The sequence below is a fragment of the Eptatretus burgeri genome, chromosome 14, assembly GCF_056783735.1.
Source record: "Eptatretus burgeri isolate ZD-2024b chromosome 14, Ebu_testis_v1, whole genome shotgun sequence".
NCBI lineage: Eukaryota > Metazoa > Chordata > Myxini > Myxiniformes > Myxinidae > Eptatretus > Eptatretus burgeri.
In genome coordinates this window covers 17,318,884-17,335,563 of record NC_140974.1, presented here as the reverse complement: position 1 = coordinate 17,335,563, position 16,680 = coordinate 17,318,884, and the positions used below count along the sequence as shown (strand labels likewise).

Genomic DNA, 16,680 nt, shown 5'->3' with positions numbered 1-16,680 from the left:
TGAGGGCACCGCTGTGCCACTGATGCCATGCCCCAATTACCAGGACACCGGTACTCATTTTGCCAACCTTGGAAGGATGACAGGCTGAGTCAACCCCACCTGGTGTTTACTCAACAGGAAAAAAGGGGCTCATACTCAGGACCCTAAGATCCCAAGCCAGCCACCCTAACTGCTCAGCCAACATCAGGCTTTACCATTTACATCTTTTCCATCTTTACCAACACCAGTCTGTACTGCTGCATCACCTTGAAAGAGTAAATGACGTATTTTCAGCATCAAATTTGGCCATTTTTTTTTTTCATTGAGCTTGAGATTCAATGGCTTCTATCATTTCATCATCGGCAACTCCTATTTGTTCCAGATCTCCCTCTGCACAAGCTTTATTTAATCTTTCTCCTTTTGATACAATCTGTTCATGCATGTCACTGTGTGCTTTGAAGAAACACTCTCTACAGAGCAGGAATAGTGCCTTGCAGAGTGAACATATGTGTCTCCACACCTCTCTTGACATGTTTACCTTCGAGGATTTGGTTGACAGTGACTGGCCCATACAGCCCTGCATGAATCCAACAGAAATCTAGGCCACTGTTTTCCATGTAATTTCCTATCGTACGCGACGAAGCCATAACTGTGTGGATCTCTCCAGGTCTCAGTACCAGGTGATCAAAGCTGTTGCGTGCCATTTGTAACTGCTTACTTGGCACATGTAGCCCCATATCCTGAGGAACAACTCTTACCGGGTTTGGACCGATGACTTTTGCATTGATTTCCTCGGCTTGTTTGAGTACAGTCAGCAAGGTTTGCAACTCATGAGCAGGAGCAGCAATGAGTGGTGGGGAGGCAACATTTATCAATGGTATTTCTTTGTTGGTGATTGACTTGTATGCTGCCCAGGTTGGAATATGTACTCCGTTATCTGGATCGTTGCTCAGTCCTTCAGGTGAAGTTGCTGTTTCATCATGGTCATCGCTACATTCAATTTACATCAAACTTGATGCCTGAGGGTCACTTCTGTTTGTATCCTGACTTCCTTTTATCTGAGATCTCACAAATGTCCACCAAAAGAGCCAGGCATATAGTCGGGTAGATACACATTAGTGAGAGTCTTTCGAAGCAACTGTCCTGGCACAATGAAAGAGGGATATACTAGACTTGATGGCTTTGTGTTTTTGGGGAAATTTGCATTCAAGCAGTGGCATGACTGTGTTTGGTAGTTTTTATGTATATTTTCGTATGCAGCCTGTGGCTGCTTGGCTGCATCATTTTCTGGGGACACGGCTGTTCCGCTGATGCAATGCCTCCTGTTACCAGCACGCTGGGACTTATTTTGCCAACCTCAGAAGGATGGCAGGCTGTCAACCCATCTGGTGTTAGTTCAACAGCGTGACAGGGGCTTGAACTCAAGACCCTGAGATCGTAAGCCAGCCAACCGAACCATTCTTATGATTAAGCCAACACCAGGCTTATGTTTGTTATGTTCTTGATAGAGCATTCTGAAGGATGACCTAACAAATGCACATGATCTTTCTTGTCACCAGACTGATGCCATTGATAGATTTCCCGATCTGTGGCATAAAGTGTCCTTTTACAATAGGATGTATCCTCTGCAAAGTCCACATTAACTATAGCAAAAAGATATAGCTTCCATTGACAAAGCTTGGAGGAGAGTAAATTCCATCATTCAACACCATTTCCTCAATAACACGATTTGCTATTCGTGTCTCTCTTCTGAGAAGACACCTGTAATCCACAGACAGTGCAAATCCATGCCAGATTGATAGCTTTTTTGTCTTTTGGTAGCTTGCCACATTGATTGCTAGACCACCAGACAAGCTGTTGTGGCATTTTATTTCTGTTCCTGACAGTTCGTAAGCAAGTGTTTTTCACCTATCAATTGGTCATATACATAGTCATTGTACTTTGAGGCAAGCTTGCAGCATGCTTGTTCACTTCTGCAGATTTTGCTTCTGTAGAGAGTGCGGTGGTTGGAACCTTGCAGTACCCATCAAAAGTAACTGTACAACTCATTTGGCACGTGACTTCCATTGGTATCAGCAAAAGAACCGGTAAACTCCAAAAAGCAAAAGAACCATTTATTGAAATTCCAGATAATGTGATGTCATTGCATAATGTCCGGCCATCTATCCATCTCCTATTTCGACTTCTCTGGCCAAACCGCCAGGCCGATCCGGCTAAAGTTTGGCAGCAACGTTCCACTCCTGACTGGCGATGGGGATTGCAAAGCTCATTCCGGTCAGGTGGCTTTAAGTCGGTCAAAATGGCCGACTTAGTAAATTTCTTCAAAAATATTCTTCTCCAGACCCACCAGTCAGAATGCTACCAAATTTGGATTGCAACATTGGGCCAGGGTATGGATGTTAATTTGCAGAGGTCTTGCCGATCACGTGACCAGAAGTGTGTCAAAATGGCCGACTTGGTCAACATTTTGGGGAAATCGCAATAATTCCTTCAAAAAATTTCTTCTGCAGACCCAACAGTCAGAATGCCACCAAATTTACCAAGTCCTATTTTTACATTTCCCAATGGCTTTTCTGAGCACTACTGTTGCATCATATCACAAATTTACCGAACTATCTATGTCTGTTTCATTATCTACTGCCATCTGAATTGCTGCATCTCTTGCTTGTTTAATGCTCACATGATCAGGTTTGTTCACTTGTTTTGGTTCGTGGAAATCCACTTCAGAAATCCTAGTTGCAATTAATAATTTCTGAAGTCTCTGCATCTACAGTTCGGGTTTGTCATATTATTAGCTGATCTAATGGAAATGAAAGCCTCATGCAAAGTTCCCAATGTTCAATATTTTCCATCCAGCAGAGCACTTTCTAATTAGCACAAAAACTCAATGTCTGCAGCAACTTCATCGGCTGCATTTTATAGAGTTGCATTTGGGTCATCAATGAACTTGCGAGGAATATTTGTAACATGGATAGTCCAACATCCATAATGGTGGACTGCACCTATTGCATGAGCATCATTTGGATTTATGGCCATGCAAAGTTTCACTTTGAGTTTGTCATTTGCACTTATTTCAACTGCAGTTCTTAAATTGTTTTCTGCTCGTTCAGTTTGAACATCATGTAAGGGGTCCCTCATGGACCCTTTGTATTCACAGAAACACACAGTTTTGTCAGAGGGCTCTGATTTTGAACGAGTAAGCATACTGCTATCTAATGCACTTTTCTTTCTTTTTGAGTCGCTTTGGCATCGGATTTTTTTGTATCGGAAGTCATCGGATGACTTTTTATGGACTGTGTCTTGGAAACAGGTTCCGTGCCATGATGCAGATTTTGACGCTTATATATCAATGTCTGTATCTGCAACAAGTCTTCTCAATATCTCCGGATACTGTTCATCGCCGCATGATGCACATTCTTTTCCACTCTCGAGAATTGTTTTATCAGCCTTTTGTGTTTCAACCAAGTTTTATCCTGCTGTATGCATTTCACATAATATGCAGAGTTTATGATTTGTTTCATATCTTGCCACCCTTTTGGCTGGTACAGGAAGATGGGCATCACACTCTATCACTGGCCATGGAACCTGTGCAGAAAAAACCCAAAATGCTAATTATCCCCCGCCAACCAACGAAGATATAGAAATGGGTTCCATCTGTCCGTCCGTCCGTCACATTTCGTTTCCAGAGCTTAACTACAAATCCCCTCAAGATATATTTATGAAATTTGGTACACATATCAAGCAAGTGGTGAACTGTTTTTTTTTTTACAGCCATTTTTCCCTGCTGTGCAGGGGTTTGGCTTTTTCTTGAGGCAATGTTTTATGGCCGGATGCCCTTCCTGACGCCAACTCTGGTCGCCTCTTACGACACAAGTGGTGAACTGGTGCCTTTTGATATTTTCTAATTGATAGGTCTCATGGTTTGGCAGCCATGTTGGATTCAAGAAAAATATTAAATGTTTTCTCTGGAATCACATAACCTAACAAAGCGAAAATTTGCAACTATCATCTTCCATCATGTCTGCATACATAGTAAAAATTATGACGTCACAAGTCACATGGTTTGGTGGCCATCTTTGAGAGAAAAACAAACCTCATCCGATTAACACGAAACTTCACACACGTATTCCACTGGACGATTGGAGGCAGAATATAAATTTATGATGTCATAGGTCACATGGTTCATCAGCCATCTTGGATTGAAAATTAATAAATTTTTTAAATCTTCTTCTCCAGAACGGCTGGACAGATTGAGGCAAAATTTCCCATACACTTTCCCCAACACATCCTTTTAGAAGTTTGTTAATTTCTAATTGATAGGTCACATGGTTTGGTGGCCATATTGAATTTACCCTAAAACCTTCAAACAACTTCTTCTTCAGAACAGTTGGTCAGATCAAGGGGAAACTTCACATACATATTGCACACGCTTAGGGAATATAAGTTTGTTAATCCTCATTTACTATGGCGGGGGATATCGAAGACTTTGTCTTCAACGGATGCGAGTTAAAATATGTATTGAAACACATCTTTTAATTTTTTGGAAGAATAATGTCTGAAAATAGTACCAACAGTTCTGTAGCATCATCTAAACCAGTTTTGATGCCAACATCATTTAATTTGGTTCAGTGGTTTCAAAATTCCGACAGGAAATCTGATTTCAAGCATCCCGTCCATGCCGGCCATTTTGATGATGTCATAAAATGGTGTTCTGCACGTTTTTGAGATATCCAATTATTTAGTAGTTGTTTGGGGACTGATAAAGAAAATTAGATGGATGGTTTGCATCAATGATTAAATGCCCACGGGATTCCAGATGCTCCTGTACTATCAAGTCTGGGTTTGAATCCTGACCCAGCGATAAACTGGCATTCTGGTGTTTCACAGGCAGGGTGATTCATCAATGTGTGTGCCATCCCTCCAATGGATGTTAGACCGGCGTCCCTTCTGCCGGCATTAGTTGGTGGATGTTAAAGATCCCACGGTGTCCTTCGTGAAGAGTAGGTGAGTTAGTGCTGGCACCCTGAACAAATTACAAACTCCTGTCCTCACCTACAGGGAGCAATGCCTCAGCGGCCCAGCCGCACCCTCGCCCAAAGACGCTATCCTGTAGCCTTGTGCTGCATACAAAAGAAGAAGATTACCATACTGTGCAGCCAATAAGCTGTAATTTTCCACAGGCCTAGCATTTATTCTATATGCAAATATTTCGGAATGTTTTGTGGAAGTGTCTCTCCGAGTCTTTCTCATCCTCTTCTCCACATTGCTTCAAGACTACAGCCCACCAGAAGGTGTTGCTCAATGCCATTCCCATCCCTGAGCTTTGATGCTATCATTGGTATCACAACCCCTTTTTTTCAGTTTCTCTTCCCCTTCACTCAATTATACAGTAAGTCTGAGAGTGTTCTTGTTCACCAGTTCCCCACATCTCTGCCAGTCTACTGGACCTGCCCTTTGTCGTCATATCCTCCCATGAACTGCAATTCTATTTAATAAAAGTTAATCAGCACCTGCTTCACAGAGTCGGACTGTGGCTGCAGCCCTCAAGCAACCAGAATGCCCTAATCACAAGGTTGCTATATGACATGGTGAGAGTGACTACTTCTTGTTGTGTGACCAGTGTCTCAGGTCTTGTCCTCCCGGACCGAGCGGATGGCCTGGCCTTCCAGGCCAAAAGGTGAGATATGATAACTAAACGGACAATTTTACACGCAATAGCATTGCTGAGTCATGTTCATCAAGATGATAATTGGAACTATGCATCACATATTTGTATAAATGATAACCACCTCGGGATAGCCACATCCCACACAATCTTGTAAATACACACACATATATATATATATATATATATATATATATATATATATATATATATATATATATATATAATACATTATTATACCACTTTAACTCAGGCTAAGGGCAAGGCAGCATAATATAGAATGGCTATACAAGGACACCATCTGCATTTATTGGGAATACTGCACACCGACTGGCACCATTTGCACTTGCCTCAAAGTCAGGGACAGGCCTTTAACTATTGCATGAGACTCCACGCTCAGTTCCTTCACATACTGACATTTTCTCTCCATGGAGGGACGGAAAACACGAGGAACCGATTTAATTAGTTGAGATTTCCATGGAACGCAGTGAAAAAGTTGTTGAAAACATTATGCAAGCGCAATTCTTTTTTTGCAGGGTCAAAAGGGCAGCAAAGGAAGTTTTGGTGAAGTTGGAAAACAGGGCCGGCAGGTGGGGAATTTTTTTACCTGCATATATTTTGTCGTTGAATATTTAAGCACCTGATTACTGAGCATGAAGGTGAAGGAGTATATTGGAGAATTCTTTTTTTTTAAAAAGGTCATGTGAAAGTTTTCAGATTAGTAAGATATAATTAATGTTAATAATGCAGTGTATCAAAAGAGTGCCTACATTTAAATATGCAGTAAATATTGGATTTGACACCCTCCCTCGTACTCCCATCCCCTCACCCCCTTCACGTCCAGATGTACATTTCCCCTTCCCTCAACTCTTACTCTCCTCATCCCTCCGTTCCTTTCGGATGCTACGAAAGCCTGATGTTGGCTTTATGGTTAACGTGTCTGGTTTAACTTCGTACGGTCATGAGTTCAAGCCCATGTTGGGCTGTTGAATTAACACAAGGCAGGTTGACTCAGCCTGTCATCCTTCCGAGGTTGGCAAAATGAGGACCGGTGCATTGGTAACAGGGAGCATTGCATCTGCGGGCACAGCTGTGCTACGAGAAAATTATGCAGCCAAGCAGCCAGAGGCTGCATACGAATAAATAGATTAATAAATAAGATAATACTGTACTATATATTACAAATCCTCCATCCATCCATCCATCCATTGGGACCACACTGTGCAGAGCGTTGGTGCTGCTTAAGCAGTCTCCTTGGCTATTTGGCACAATCCTGGATGGGTCGCCATTCTGACACAATATACCAGCATGCTGGTACTCATTTTGCTGACCTTGGAAGGATGAGAGGCCGAGTTAACCCCACCTGGTATTAATTCAGCAGCTGAGCGGGATTTGAACTCAGGACCCGAGGATCCCAAGCCCACCACTCGGACCATTAAACCAACACCAGGCATAACACAAATCCTCCCTCCATACCACAACTCACCCCATGACTTTCCAGACAGAGGATTTGCTCATGGAGTAAACAATATAAAACGAGAAGGGCACTTGGTGGAGCTCACGTCTCTGCCATGAAATGCCTGATCCATGAGAACATATTGGGCCCAAAACATTTTCGAAATATCATTCGAAATATGGTTTTTGGCCCCATCTCTCAATGGTGAAGAATCAATTTAAAAATTAAACAATTCTTGCATGCAGATTCAGATTCGGATCTTCTCCAAAATCGAATCAATTCTTCCGTGTCACACAACTAACTTGTCCACCAAGTTTCATATGAATCCGTCAACAACTTTTTGAGATATTGTGCTATATATCGTTTTTGGCCCAATCTCTCAATGGTGAAGAATCACTTAATAAATTCTCGTAGTTGGATCAGGATCTTCACCAAAATCTAATCAGTTCGTCCTTGTTACACACCCAACCTGTCCACAAAATTTCATCCGGATCCGTAGACAACTTTTTGAGATATCCTGCACGCAGACAAACAGACAGACAAACAGATAGAAAGGGGGTGAAAACATAACCTCCTTCACCTTCGGTGGTAGAGGTAATTATGACACACCGCGGGTCAATGATGACCCTGAAAGGATGGTGCAGAGGTCACTCACTGACTTACCTTTGAGTGGCCTCGTCTGGACTCTTAAGTCCAGGTTTGACTATAAACTGTCAGATTGGTGCTTCGCAGGCAGGAGGACATTGTAACGCAAATTGGATTTTTAAAATTTATTTATTCTTTAATTCATTTTCATTTCCAGGGCAATAAGGGCCACACAGGACTTGAAGGATTCAGAGGTTCCATTGGCTTCCAGGTAATTACTTTGTGTGAAAGTGAAACAGAAGTGAAATTTTAAAATCTGAGACTTAGTAATTGCTTCTGTGCTTTGTCATGTGTCCATGCACGTCCGAAGTCCTTAAAGGTCGTGTGCTCGTCTAACCCATAACAGTGGGTTACAGTGAAAGCCAGGATATGGTACGTTTCCCATCCACAGCATGGGGTAACGTGTGCAATAATAATAATACGAGTTCCCTTCCAATGAACTTCAACACAGGAGGAGGCCATAAGGCCCATCGAGCCTGTGTGGCGATTGCCCACCTAATGTTGTTTGGCCATAATCTACCCTTTTAAATGCTGAGCATCAAGCGAGGAAGCATCACGTATCATTTTTAAAGTCTTTGGTATGACTCGACCGGGGTTCGAACCACTGACCTCCCAGTCTCAGAGCGGATGCTCCATCCATTAGATCACTGACTCCAGTTTAAGTACATCATCATCATCATCATCATCATCATCTACTTCTGTAAACTTGCATTATAATGTATGAATTTGGCTTCGAATGTATCCCTCGGCCGAGCACACAATGTTATACACAGCAGTGGAGGCGTTAATCAGCAAATATCAATTTGGTGAATTTCCCCATAATTTCTGTGGACTGGTCCCATCTTGTTCCTGATTAGCCAAAATGCATGTATATGGCATCACATCAGTGTGACCACTCCTCATTTTCATAAATACCAAGGTGAGCCAATGAAAAAAGCCAAGAATTCACAAGGTTTCGGAAAAGCGACGATAATAGAAAAACCTATACGAAAAAAGAAAACCTATAGAAAACCAAGACGCCAAGGAGAACAACGAATAGCCAAGATGTTGTGAAAAAAAGCCGAGCAGTGGTCACACCGCATCACGAGTTTCACAAACAATCTTGGCCTAATCACGGCTGCCTCCACCGAGGTAATTCACCGACATCACACTTGCCTCTTCTTGGTGTATTCTATGTTTTAAAAGCTGATAAGTTAAAAACGGAATCAATATTCATCGGACGTAGAAATAAAGCCAAATTTGTTTGAAATCAGATTTAATCTTTTTTTTCCCCCCCAAATTTTAACCTGCAAATACCCCCATGACAAACCAATTTGACCGTTCATTCATTTCTTGCACGTAAATTTTGCAGTTTGTAAATTTAGACGTTAACTGGATCGATGCTCGCCCTCACCCACAGGGACCGAGAGGTTTGCGTGGTCACTCTGGATATAAAGGGACCACAGGAGAAAGGGTGAGTATCATCACATACAGAGACGTCCCAGACTCTCTGGCCTTTTGGTAAAAAAAAAAACGACTTTTACAGTAATATTCCAGAGATAATCACAATTCAGACTTTATTTATGGCAGTCGTTTTGAACTTGTTTGTTTCTCGCATTGAGAGTGAGAAAACCTGCCATGCTTTTCCTTTTCAGCAGGTAAGACGCGTAATGTTTGCGTGGGATCTATAGTTTTCTTTGAAGTCAGATAGTGAGCAGACCATACTGGTGCTCAGGGGTAGTCTTGCTAAAAACGTAGAGGTTGGACGCAATAATTCATTATTTATTCAGGATACAATTGGATCTTAAAAAAAAAAAAAATTGAGTAATGAAGCATGAGGGACAGCCGGCTTCATATCGATTATGAACGACAGCATTCTTTTTCTTACATATGGTTTGTTTTAATTTCAGGGTCACATCGGATTCCCTGGAAGACCAGGAGCTGTTGGAACACAAGGAATTGCTGTGAGGTTCACATATTATGAAGAGACATGTTGGATACAAAATGATCGTGTCTGGTTTGATGGACTAGGGTCATGGGACTTTTTTTTTTAACCCTTTACACCAAACATCTCTTTGTTGACTTCCTCTTTTCAAGGTGCCTCTTTGTTTTTCAGGGTCATCCTGGTCTAAAAGGAATGATGGGATATCCTGGACCAAAAGGAACCATTGTAAGTCCACCAGAGCTAGAACTCAATGGGAGTCTTAAAGAGCCATACTATGTCAACAAAACATGCCCAACTAGAAGGGCACTCGGTAGAGCGCGTACCTCCCCCCATGTAACGCCTGATCCACAAGAACATATCTGGCCCAATACATTTTTGAGATATCATGCTGTATATCGTTTTTGGCCCCATCTCTCAATGGTGAAGAATCACTTAAAAAATTCTAGTAGTCGAATCCGGATCTGCACAAAATCTAATCGTTTCGTCCTTGTTACTCTCCCAACCCGTCCACAAAATTTCATCCAGATCCGTCCTCAACTTTTTCAGATATCCTGCACACGGAGAGACAGACAAACAGACAGAGAGGGGGTGAAAACATAACCTCCTTCACCTTCGATGGCGGAGATAATAATAATATACAGAACTGTGATATCCTTTATGAGGTCATATAGGACAGTCCTAATGTCTGGTCACTTTGAAAGCCTGGGTTTTGTTTGACAATAACTTTTTTTCTTCCTTTCATCGATAAAACCCAAATTATAAATGCGTCTCAAACAAATCAATTAAATTGATACTTTTTCACCATCCCATACACCGCACCCACTGACCCACCATTCCCTGTCTCACTTTTCCTAATGTCCCTTTATTCCCACAATGCCATTCTTCATTTCAACACAGCATCTATTGTGTGTGTTTTTTCCTTTAACCTCATGTCATCACCTTCCATTCTGATTACTCATAAACTGTAAAGTTGGGTGGATAGTTTGGCTGGGACGGTACGCTGGTAAAAATGCAAAGCTGGCATCAAAAGGTGAGCTAAAGGTGTATGGAGATCACTCGTAGAGCATAAGGGTAACAACTCACCGAATCCTTCTTTTCAGTCCGAGTGCGAACCGTGAAAGCTAGACAGAATTACACTTCTTACCTTTGAGATGTCAAACCTGGGTTTGATTCCTGACCCAACTATAAAGTGTTGCATCACAAAGTGCCCCGTCCCTCAGGTGGACGACAAGCGTGCACCATCCCTCGGATAAAAGGAGGCACCATGTACCGTCCCCTCCACTGCCCCTTGGATGGACATCACCCTATCCGCTTGCATCGAATGATGGACGTTAATGATTCCACGGAGTCTTTAATCAAGAGTCCAAATTCCTGCCCAAATAATTATGTCGGCTCTTCCTACCATTGTGAAGTAAGGTTTGAAAACCTTTGGCTTTTTTCACCCACTAACAGGGAACATGAGCTGGATTTAGACCTTCATGAGACGGGTAGTTCGGGTAGTTTTACCCTCCTGATGCTTTCTGCTATAATTTCAACTCATACAGGGTCAGTCCAAAAAATGTACTTGATTTGAATTGCTTCTAAAATTTTACTATTTTTACTGCAAGACCATAGAATTTATATGATACATAAAGGAATTCATAAAGTTTTGTTTGACTATAGCAAACGTTTGAAATGTTTTCCTCCATGTTCTGCACACTTACGGACACGTACGGAATCATTTCCGAGCACAGACTGAAGTGTTTCACGAGAGATTTTGGAAATGACCCTCATTACAGCATCTTTGAGTTCAGGAATGTTCATTTGGTTTTCTTTGACAACATTTTCCTCAACAAATACCTACAAAAAAAGAAAATCGAAAGGTGTGAGAGGTCAGGAGGTCTTTGAGGCCAAGGAAATCCAGATCGGTGGGAAATTAATCGGCCGGGAAAGTGAGTGTTGAGCCACTGCATGGACAAGCGAGCTGTACGTGCCGTTGCTTCATTATGTTGAAACCAATCACCAGGAAGGTTTCTGAGATGACTCCAGAAAAAAATTGTCCAACTCGTGTATGTCACGTTCCTCATTCACAGCCACCCCTTTCTCAGCATCCTGATCTTCAAATAAGTATTGACCGTAAATCCGATGACGACTGAGACTACACCGTATCGTTATTTTGGGGGGAGTGGAGAGGTAACTCGACAAAGTGAGCTGGTTCCACCATGCCCCAAAGTGGAGAGGTAACTCGACAAAGTGAGCTGGTTCCACCATGCCCCAAAACCGACAAATCTGTTTCGTTGCCAAACCATTTCAAGTAAACATGACATTCGTGCTACGACTAGGAACCACTGCTTTGAGACGTTCCAATTTCATGTGAAATGCACCTTTTTGGTTTTCTAGTGGATACGCGGAATCTCTTTGCTAATTCAGTTTACGGTCTCTGCAGTTCAAATATTCTTTGGATGTCCAGAGTGTCCTGCATTATTGTTCTTCACAGAGCCTGTCCCTCCACTTTGAGGCGATACGAGACGTATAACCTTCGCGATCGCTGCATTACGTCTCGGGAATTGTGATCTGAAAGCGTGCTGCACCCTTTTCACCGATTTCAGCGAGCTCCATTCTTGTCAACAATGAAGATTCGCTCCTCTGTTGTTTCCTGCAAAAAAAATATAAAAAATTTTAAACAATAGAAATGGTAAAAATACATTTGCTATGAACAATTTGAATGCTTACTCCAGCTCATTCACAATATTTGACATTTCGACCTTCAAACAATTTTTTTCAAACTGGGTACATTTTTGTGACTCGCTTATGTTTCACAGCATCGGAGGAACATGTAGATCAATAAACTTGTGACACACTTGGCTTGACAGACCGGCGTGCAATGCTACCTTGTCAGAAATAATGGCCGACCCCCATTTAACGCTCAAGTCCGAGCCAAGCTGACGGTTTGTTACGAAGCAGCATTAACAGTAAATGACTAACACCATGTTAACTCTGAATGTTACCTTGCAGGGCTCAGCAGGACCAGTGGGGCAGCACGCACTCAATGGGACTGCGGGAGAACATGTGAGTTTTGTCCTTGATTTATAAATTTATTTGTTTATTTATTTTAACAAATGTACAGCACTTAAATGGAATGGCTCGAAAGAAGCACAAACATTAAATTTGCATGCAATCAGCATTATGGAGGACATACCCCTCACCATATGCTCAACCGGACTCGTATTAAATAAATCCGTCTTAACCGGATTTTATATTATGACAGATATCGCCGTCGATGTCATTGTCTGCACAGGGCTATGAAGGCAGAAATGGCAGCGTTGGGTTGGATGGCTCCCTGGGTGACTATGTATGGTTTTACTGTTTCCCACTCACTTCCTGATGCACTCATCCACTGCTTGAGATATCAGCACTCTGGCTACTTCACCAATCAACTATTGGTGTCTCGATAAGTTTTGTCTTTCATGATGGAATTTGTAATTTATTGACCTCGAACATATCTTGAAGCGTCATCTATTGTGCATGCAAATAGGGAAGATAGTTTGACTCCTTCCCCCTCCTCACCTCCTCATCCTCTCCCAACGCAGAAATATAGCTTTACCTTCTTTCCCCAATTTCTCCCATGCACCCCTCACCTCCTCTTCTCTTTCTTTTTTTTTTCAATCTTCATCTTATCCCACTCTTCCCCTCCCCACCCCCACACCTGTGTGTAATATATATATATATATATATATATATATATATATATATATATATATATATATATATATATATATATATATATATATATATATATATATATTTGAATCTTTTCTTTTTTTATAACAATCTAGTAATATTTATTTTTTCAGGGTGATGATGGAAAAGTTGGACCACCCGGTGAATCGGGTAAACAAGGAATTTTGGTAATTACGACTCTTTATAAACAAAAAAGGATCAATTATAGGTTTTCCAACTTCAGAAGTTTAAACCATTTTTAAATCATATCCTGTTGCTGTGTGGACTGTACATCCCACCTGGTGATGGACCTCTGGTAGCTTGTACCTGTTGCTGGGTTTGAACTTGTGGAGTAACTGCTGAAATCTATCTGTCCGGGTTCTTCCCAACATCCTTATTCTTTGTTCCTTTCACATTTATTTCTAAATTTTTTACATTTCTCTTTATTGATTCAATTTCTTGATTTTTCTTTGATTTTATCTCTTTTACTCATTATTTTTCTTTCTTTTTCTGTCTGTCTGGGAGAAGTGAATTGTTGGAAAAAAAATTTTTCTGAAAGGCTCACTTGGCTGTGCCTGGATGGGTTTGGAGGGTTGTGGAGTAGCGGCTGAAACCCGAATCCTATCCAGGTTCCTCCTGATGACTCCATCTTTGCTCTTTACTTCGTCGAGTTCTTCCTGATGACTCCAATGCAGTATTTGGTCTTTCATTTGATTTATTTACACACAGGGTGTGCCTGGAGAGAGGGGTGTTTTTGGATCGTTTGGTGAAAGGGTAAGACGTATGTTAATCAATATTTTCTAAAAAAAAAAAAAACCTTAAATTTTAATATTATAACATATTTTGCATCTTGCAGCAAGGAGAGAAAAAAGAAATGTTCAGAAGCCAAATGGGTTGGTTAAATAGATGTGACAATCCCAGGCAAGATAGCATTGCCCCGATTGGGAGGGAAAAGTGCACAGCATGATGGGAATCCATAACCTGCTCGCCCGAACCACTGTTAATGTCGCAGACCTTGGGATTCGTACTGACATGACGTAATGCATTTTAAAGACATGTAAGACACTCACCTCCACCTGTCATGCTCCTTAATGCTGGGACAAAGACTCCCCAAAAAATAATTAATGTCTTGGGTGACAACCACCCCTGCCTCTCCCCCACCACTCCCCCTGCACCAATGATTTGTAACACTGGGCGAACCACCCACTGGTGGAAAATTGTTCGATATTGTAAGTAAAATGGTTCGGGTTAGCAGCATAACTTAGAGGTAAGCACACTCGCATCTGACCTCTCTAGCCTCAGTTTGAATCCCTACCCTGCTATAAACTGCCACTCCATTGGTAGTGTTTTTTTATGTAGCATGTAGGACGAGCCATCAATGGGTGTGCGAGGCCCTCGGATGGACGTTAAGCTCGGTGTCCCATCTGCTTGCATTAGTTGGTTAATGGTAAAGATTCCATAGTGTCTTTCGCAAAGAGTATGCGAGTTATCATCAGCACCCTGAATCAATTACAAATTCCTGCCCAAATCACCTCCAGGTGAACGTCAGGCCTGGACACCCAGTTCGTGAGACACTTAGGACAAATAGGTTCTCTGGTGGACCCCATAATAAGGTCAGAAAAATTGGGACTGTTAAATGTTGCAGTAGTAGTTGTCGCAGATTCATTTCGAGTACGTGTATATTCATCGAATCCACATAGAAGATGTAAATAAATTGCCTGAAAGACAAGTCATCGCAGCATTTACATCTCCTGTCTTATAATGCAGTGAGTCACGTGGTAATGTTTTACCTTCCAGCTCGAATAATCATCTTTTGTTTGTATGAAGATTGATGCTTATGTAAGAACTGCAGAATAATGTATAATTGTAGATGAAATTAAAAAAAAAAAAAACATTTCATTTTATTGTTTTTTTTCCCTGACAAAGCAATCACAGATGAAAAACTACCTCCGATATTACTCAGTTCCTCCGACAAAATGCCTCCGGTGATTCGGATATGATAAACTGTAATTATTATTCCTTCCTGTTATCCTTCAAGGCATCCTCGTTATCGTGGTATATGAACATCCCTGCATATTCCATAATTTGCTTGATTGCGTCAAAATCAATTGTTTTTGTTAACAACAACAAAAAAAATTTGTGCCATGTTCACCTGTTCCCCACCACCTGTTGTTTGCACATAACATGATCCACATGTTTCTTTTGTCTTTCTTTTCCATGAGGCTTTACTGATGTATTTCATATTTTTTAGGGCATAGAAACAGCTGATTATACAAGTATGCTCGAACAGTTGTTTAGTTTAATGGTTAAGGTGACACCGTCAGGTGATTTACCATCCCTGATTGTAATTTGTTTTTCCTCCCCGAATCTAGGGTGCTCAAGGTGAGCTGGGGCCAAGAGGAGACGTCGGCCAAAATGGTCTGCCTGTACGTCCCGTGCGAAACTGCTATCTCAGAGAGAATATGACGTTCGCCATTTCAACAATATCGTTCAAACTTCGGACATTTGGCTTTACGTGGAACATTCAGAAAGCAGTGAATGTTCAGGATCATTTTGCCAATCAAAAGTGACTTTCATACATTTTGCTTTCAGGGCGATTCTGGAATGCCAGGAGATTCGGGCTTCGCTGGTTTACGGGGACCACAGGTGAGGATCGGGAAGGAACGACAGTGAAGTGAAATCATACAAGTATAAGATGCAGGGAATTGTCCATTTTACTGCTCGTCATGTCACACACACACCAAACCAGTCTTCTTAGAAACCGACTGAGGATTTTGAAAAGGTGCTAAAGGATGATGGGTGGTAAACTTGTCCTAAAAAGTCAAAAATGTATTGAATTGTTTGACATAAGGTGTTCGAATGTGCTTCATTTATTCCTGAAAATAAAAATTGTGAATTGGGGTGGGGGGAGATCTTTGGAGCCACTCCTGGATCTGACTGTCGTCACATTAGTTTTAAATCCTCGTAGCAGTAGTTGGAGATGAGGAAGACGTGGTGCATTGCCATCTCATGTCATCCCCAATCTGTACCACCATTAACCCCGACCTAGCCCAACCCTCTGACTTGAAGGTTGTTCTCTCTCTCTCTCTCTCTCTCTCTCTCTCTCTCTCTCTCTCTCTCTCTCTCTCTTTCTCTCTCTCTCTTTCTCTTTCTCTTTCTCTTTCTCTTTCTCTTTCTCTTTCTCTTTCTCTTTCTCTTTCTCTTTCTCTTTCTCTTTCTCTTTCTCTCTCTCTCTCTCTTTCTCTCTTTCTCTCTTTCTCTCTCTCTCTCTCGCTCTTTTTTCCTGTTTGTTCATTCCCTTGCTTGTTTTCT

General features: G+C 41.6%; 1 protein-coding gene and 1 long non-coding RNA gene across 3 annotated transcripts in view; one reads left to right on the top strand and one right to left on the bottom strand.

Moving 5' to 3' along the window:
* The window catches only part of LOC147012716 (uncharacterized), a 101,703-nt gene that overhangs the window by 18,349 nt on the left and 66,674 nt on the right, over nt 1-16,680 (top strand). For both annotated transcript variants that reach the window (XM_085853820.1, XM_085853819.1), the window contains 12 exons: nt 5,600-5,656; nt 6,181-6,234; nt 7,903-7,956; nt 9,145-9,198; nt 9,635-9,688; nt 9,841-9,894; nt 12,664-12,717; nt 12,947-13,000; nt 13,503-13,556; nt 14,098-14,142; nt 15,741-15,794; nt 15,961-16,014. In XM_085853820.1, the coding sequence (XP_085709946.1) occupies nt 5,600-5,656; nt 6,181-6,234; nt 7,903-7,956; nt 9,145-9,198; nt 9,635-9,688; nt 9,841-9,894; nt 12,664-12,717; nt 12,947-13,000; nt 13,503-13,556; nt 14,098-14,142; nt 15,741-15,794; nt 15,961-16,014 (642 nt within the window). The remainder of the gene's footprint in view (nt 1-5,599; nt 5,657-6,180; nt 6,235-7,902; nt 7,957-9,144; nt 9,199-9,634; nt 9,689-9,840; nt 9,895-12,663; nt 12,718-12,946; nt 13,001-13,502; nt 13,557-14,097; nt 14,143-15,740; nt 15,795-15,960; nt 16,015-16,680) is intronic.
* LOC147012717 (uncharacterized) overlaps nt 10,366-16,680 on the bottom strand; it is a 54,134-nt gene continuing 47,819 nt past the window's right edge. Inside the window, exon 4 of the long non-coding RNA XR_015051041.1 lies at nt 10,366-12,304. This is a non-coding gene — a long non-coding RNA (uncharacterized LOC147012717). The remainder of the gene's footprint in view (nt 12,305-16,680) is intronic.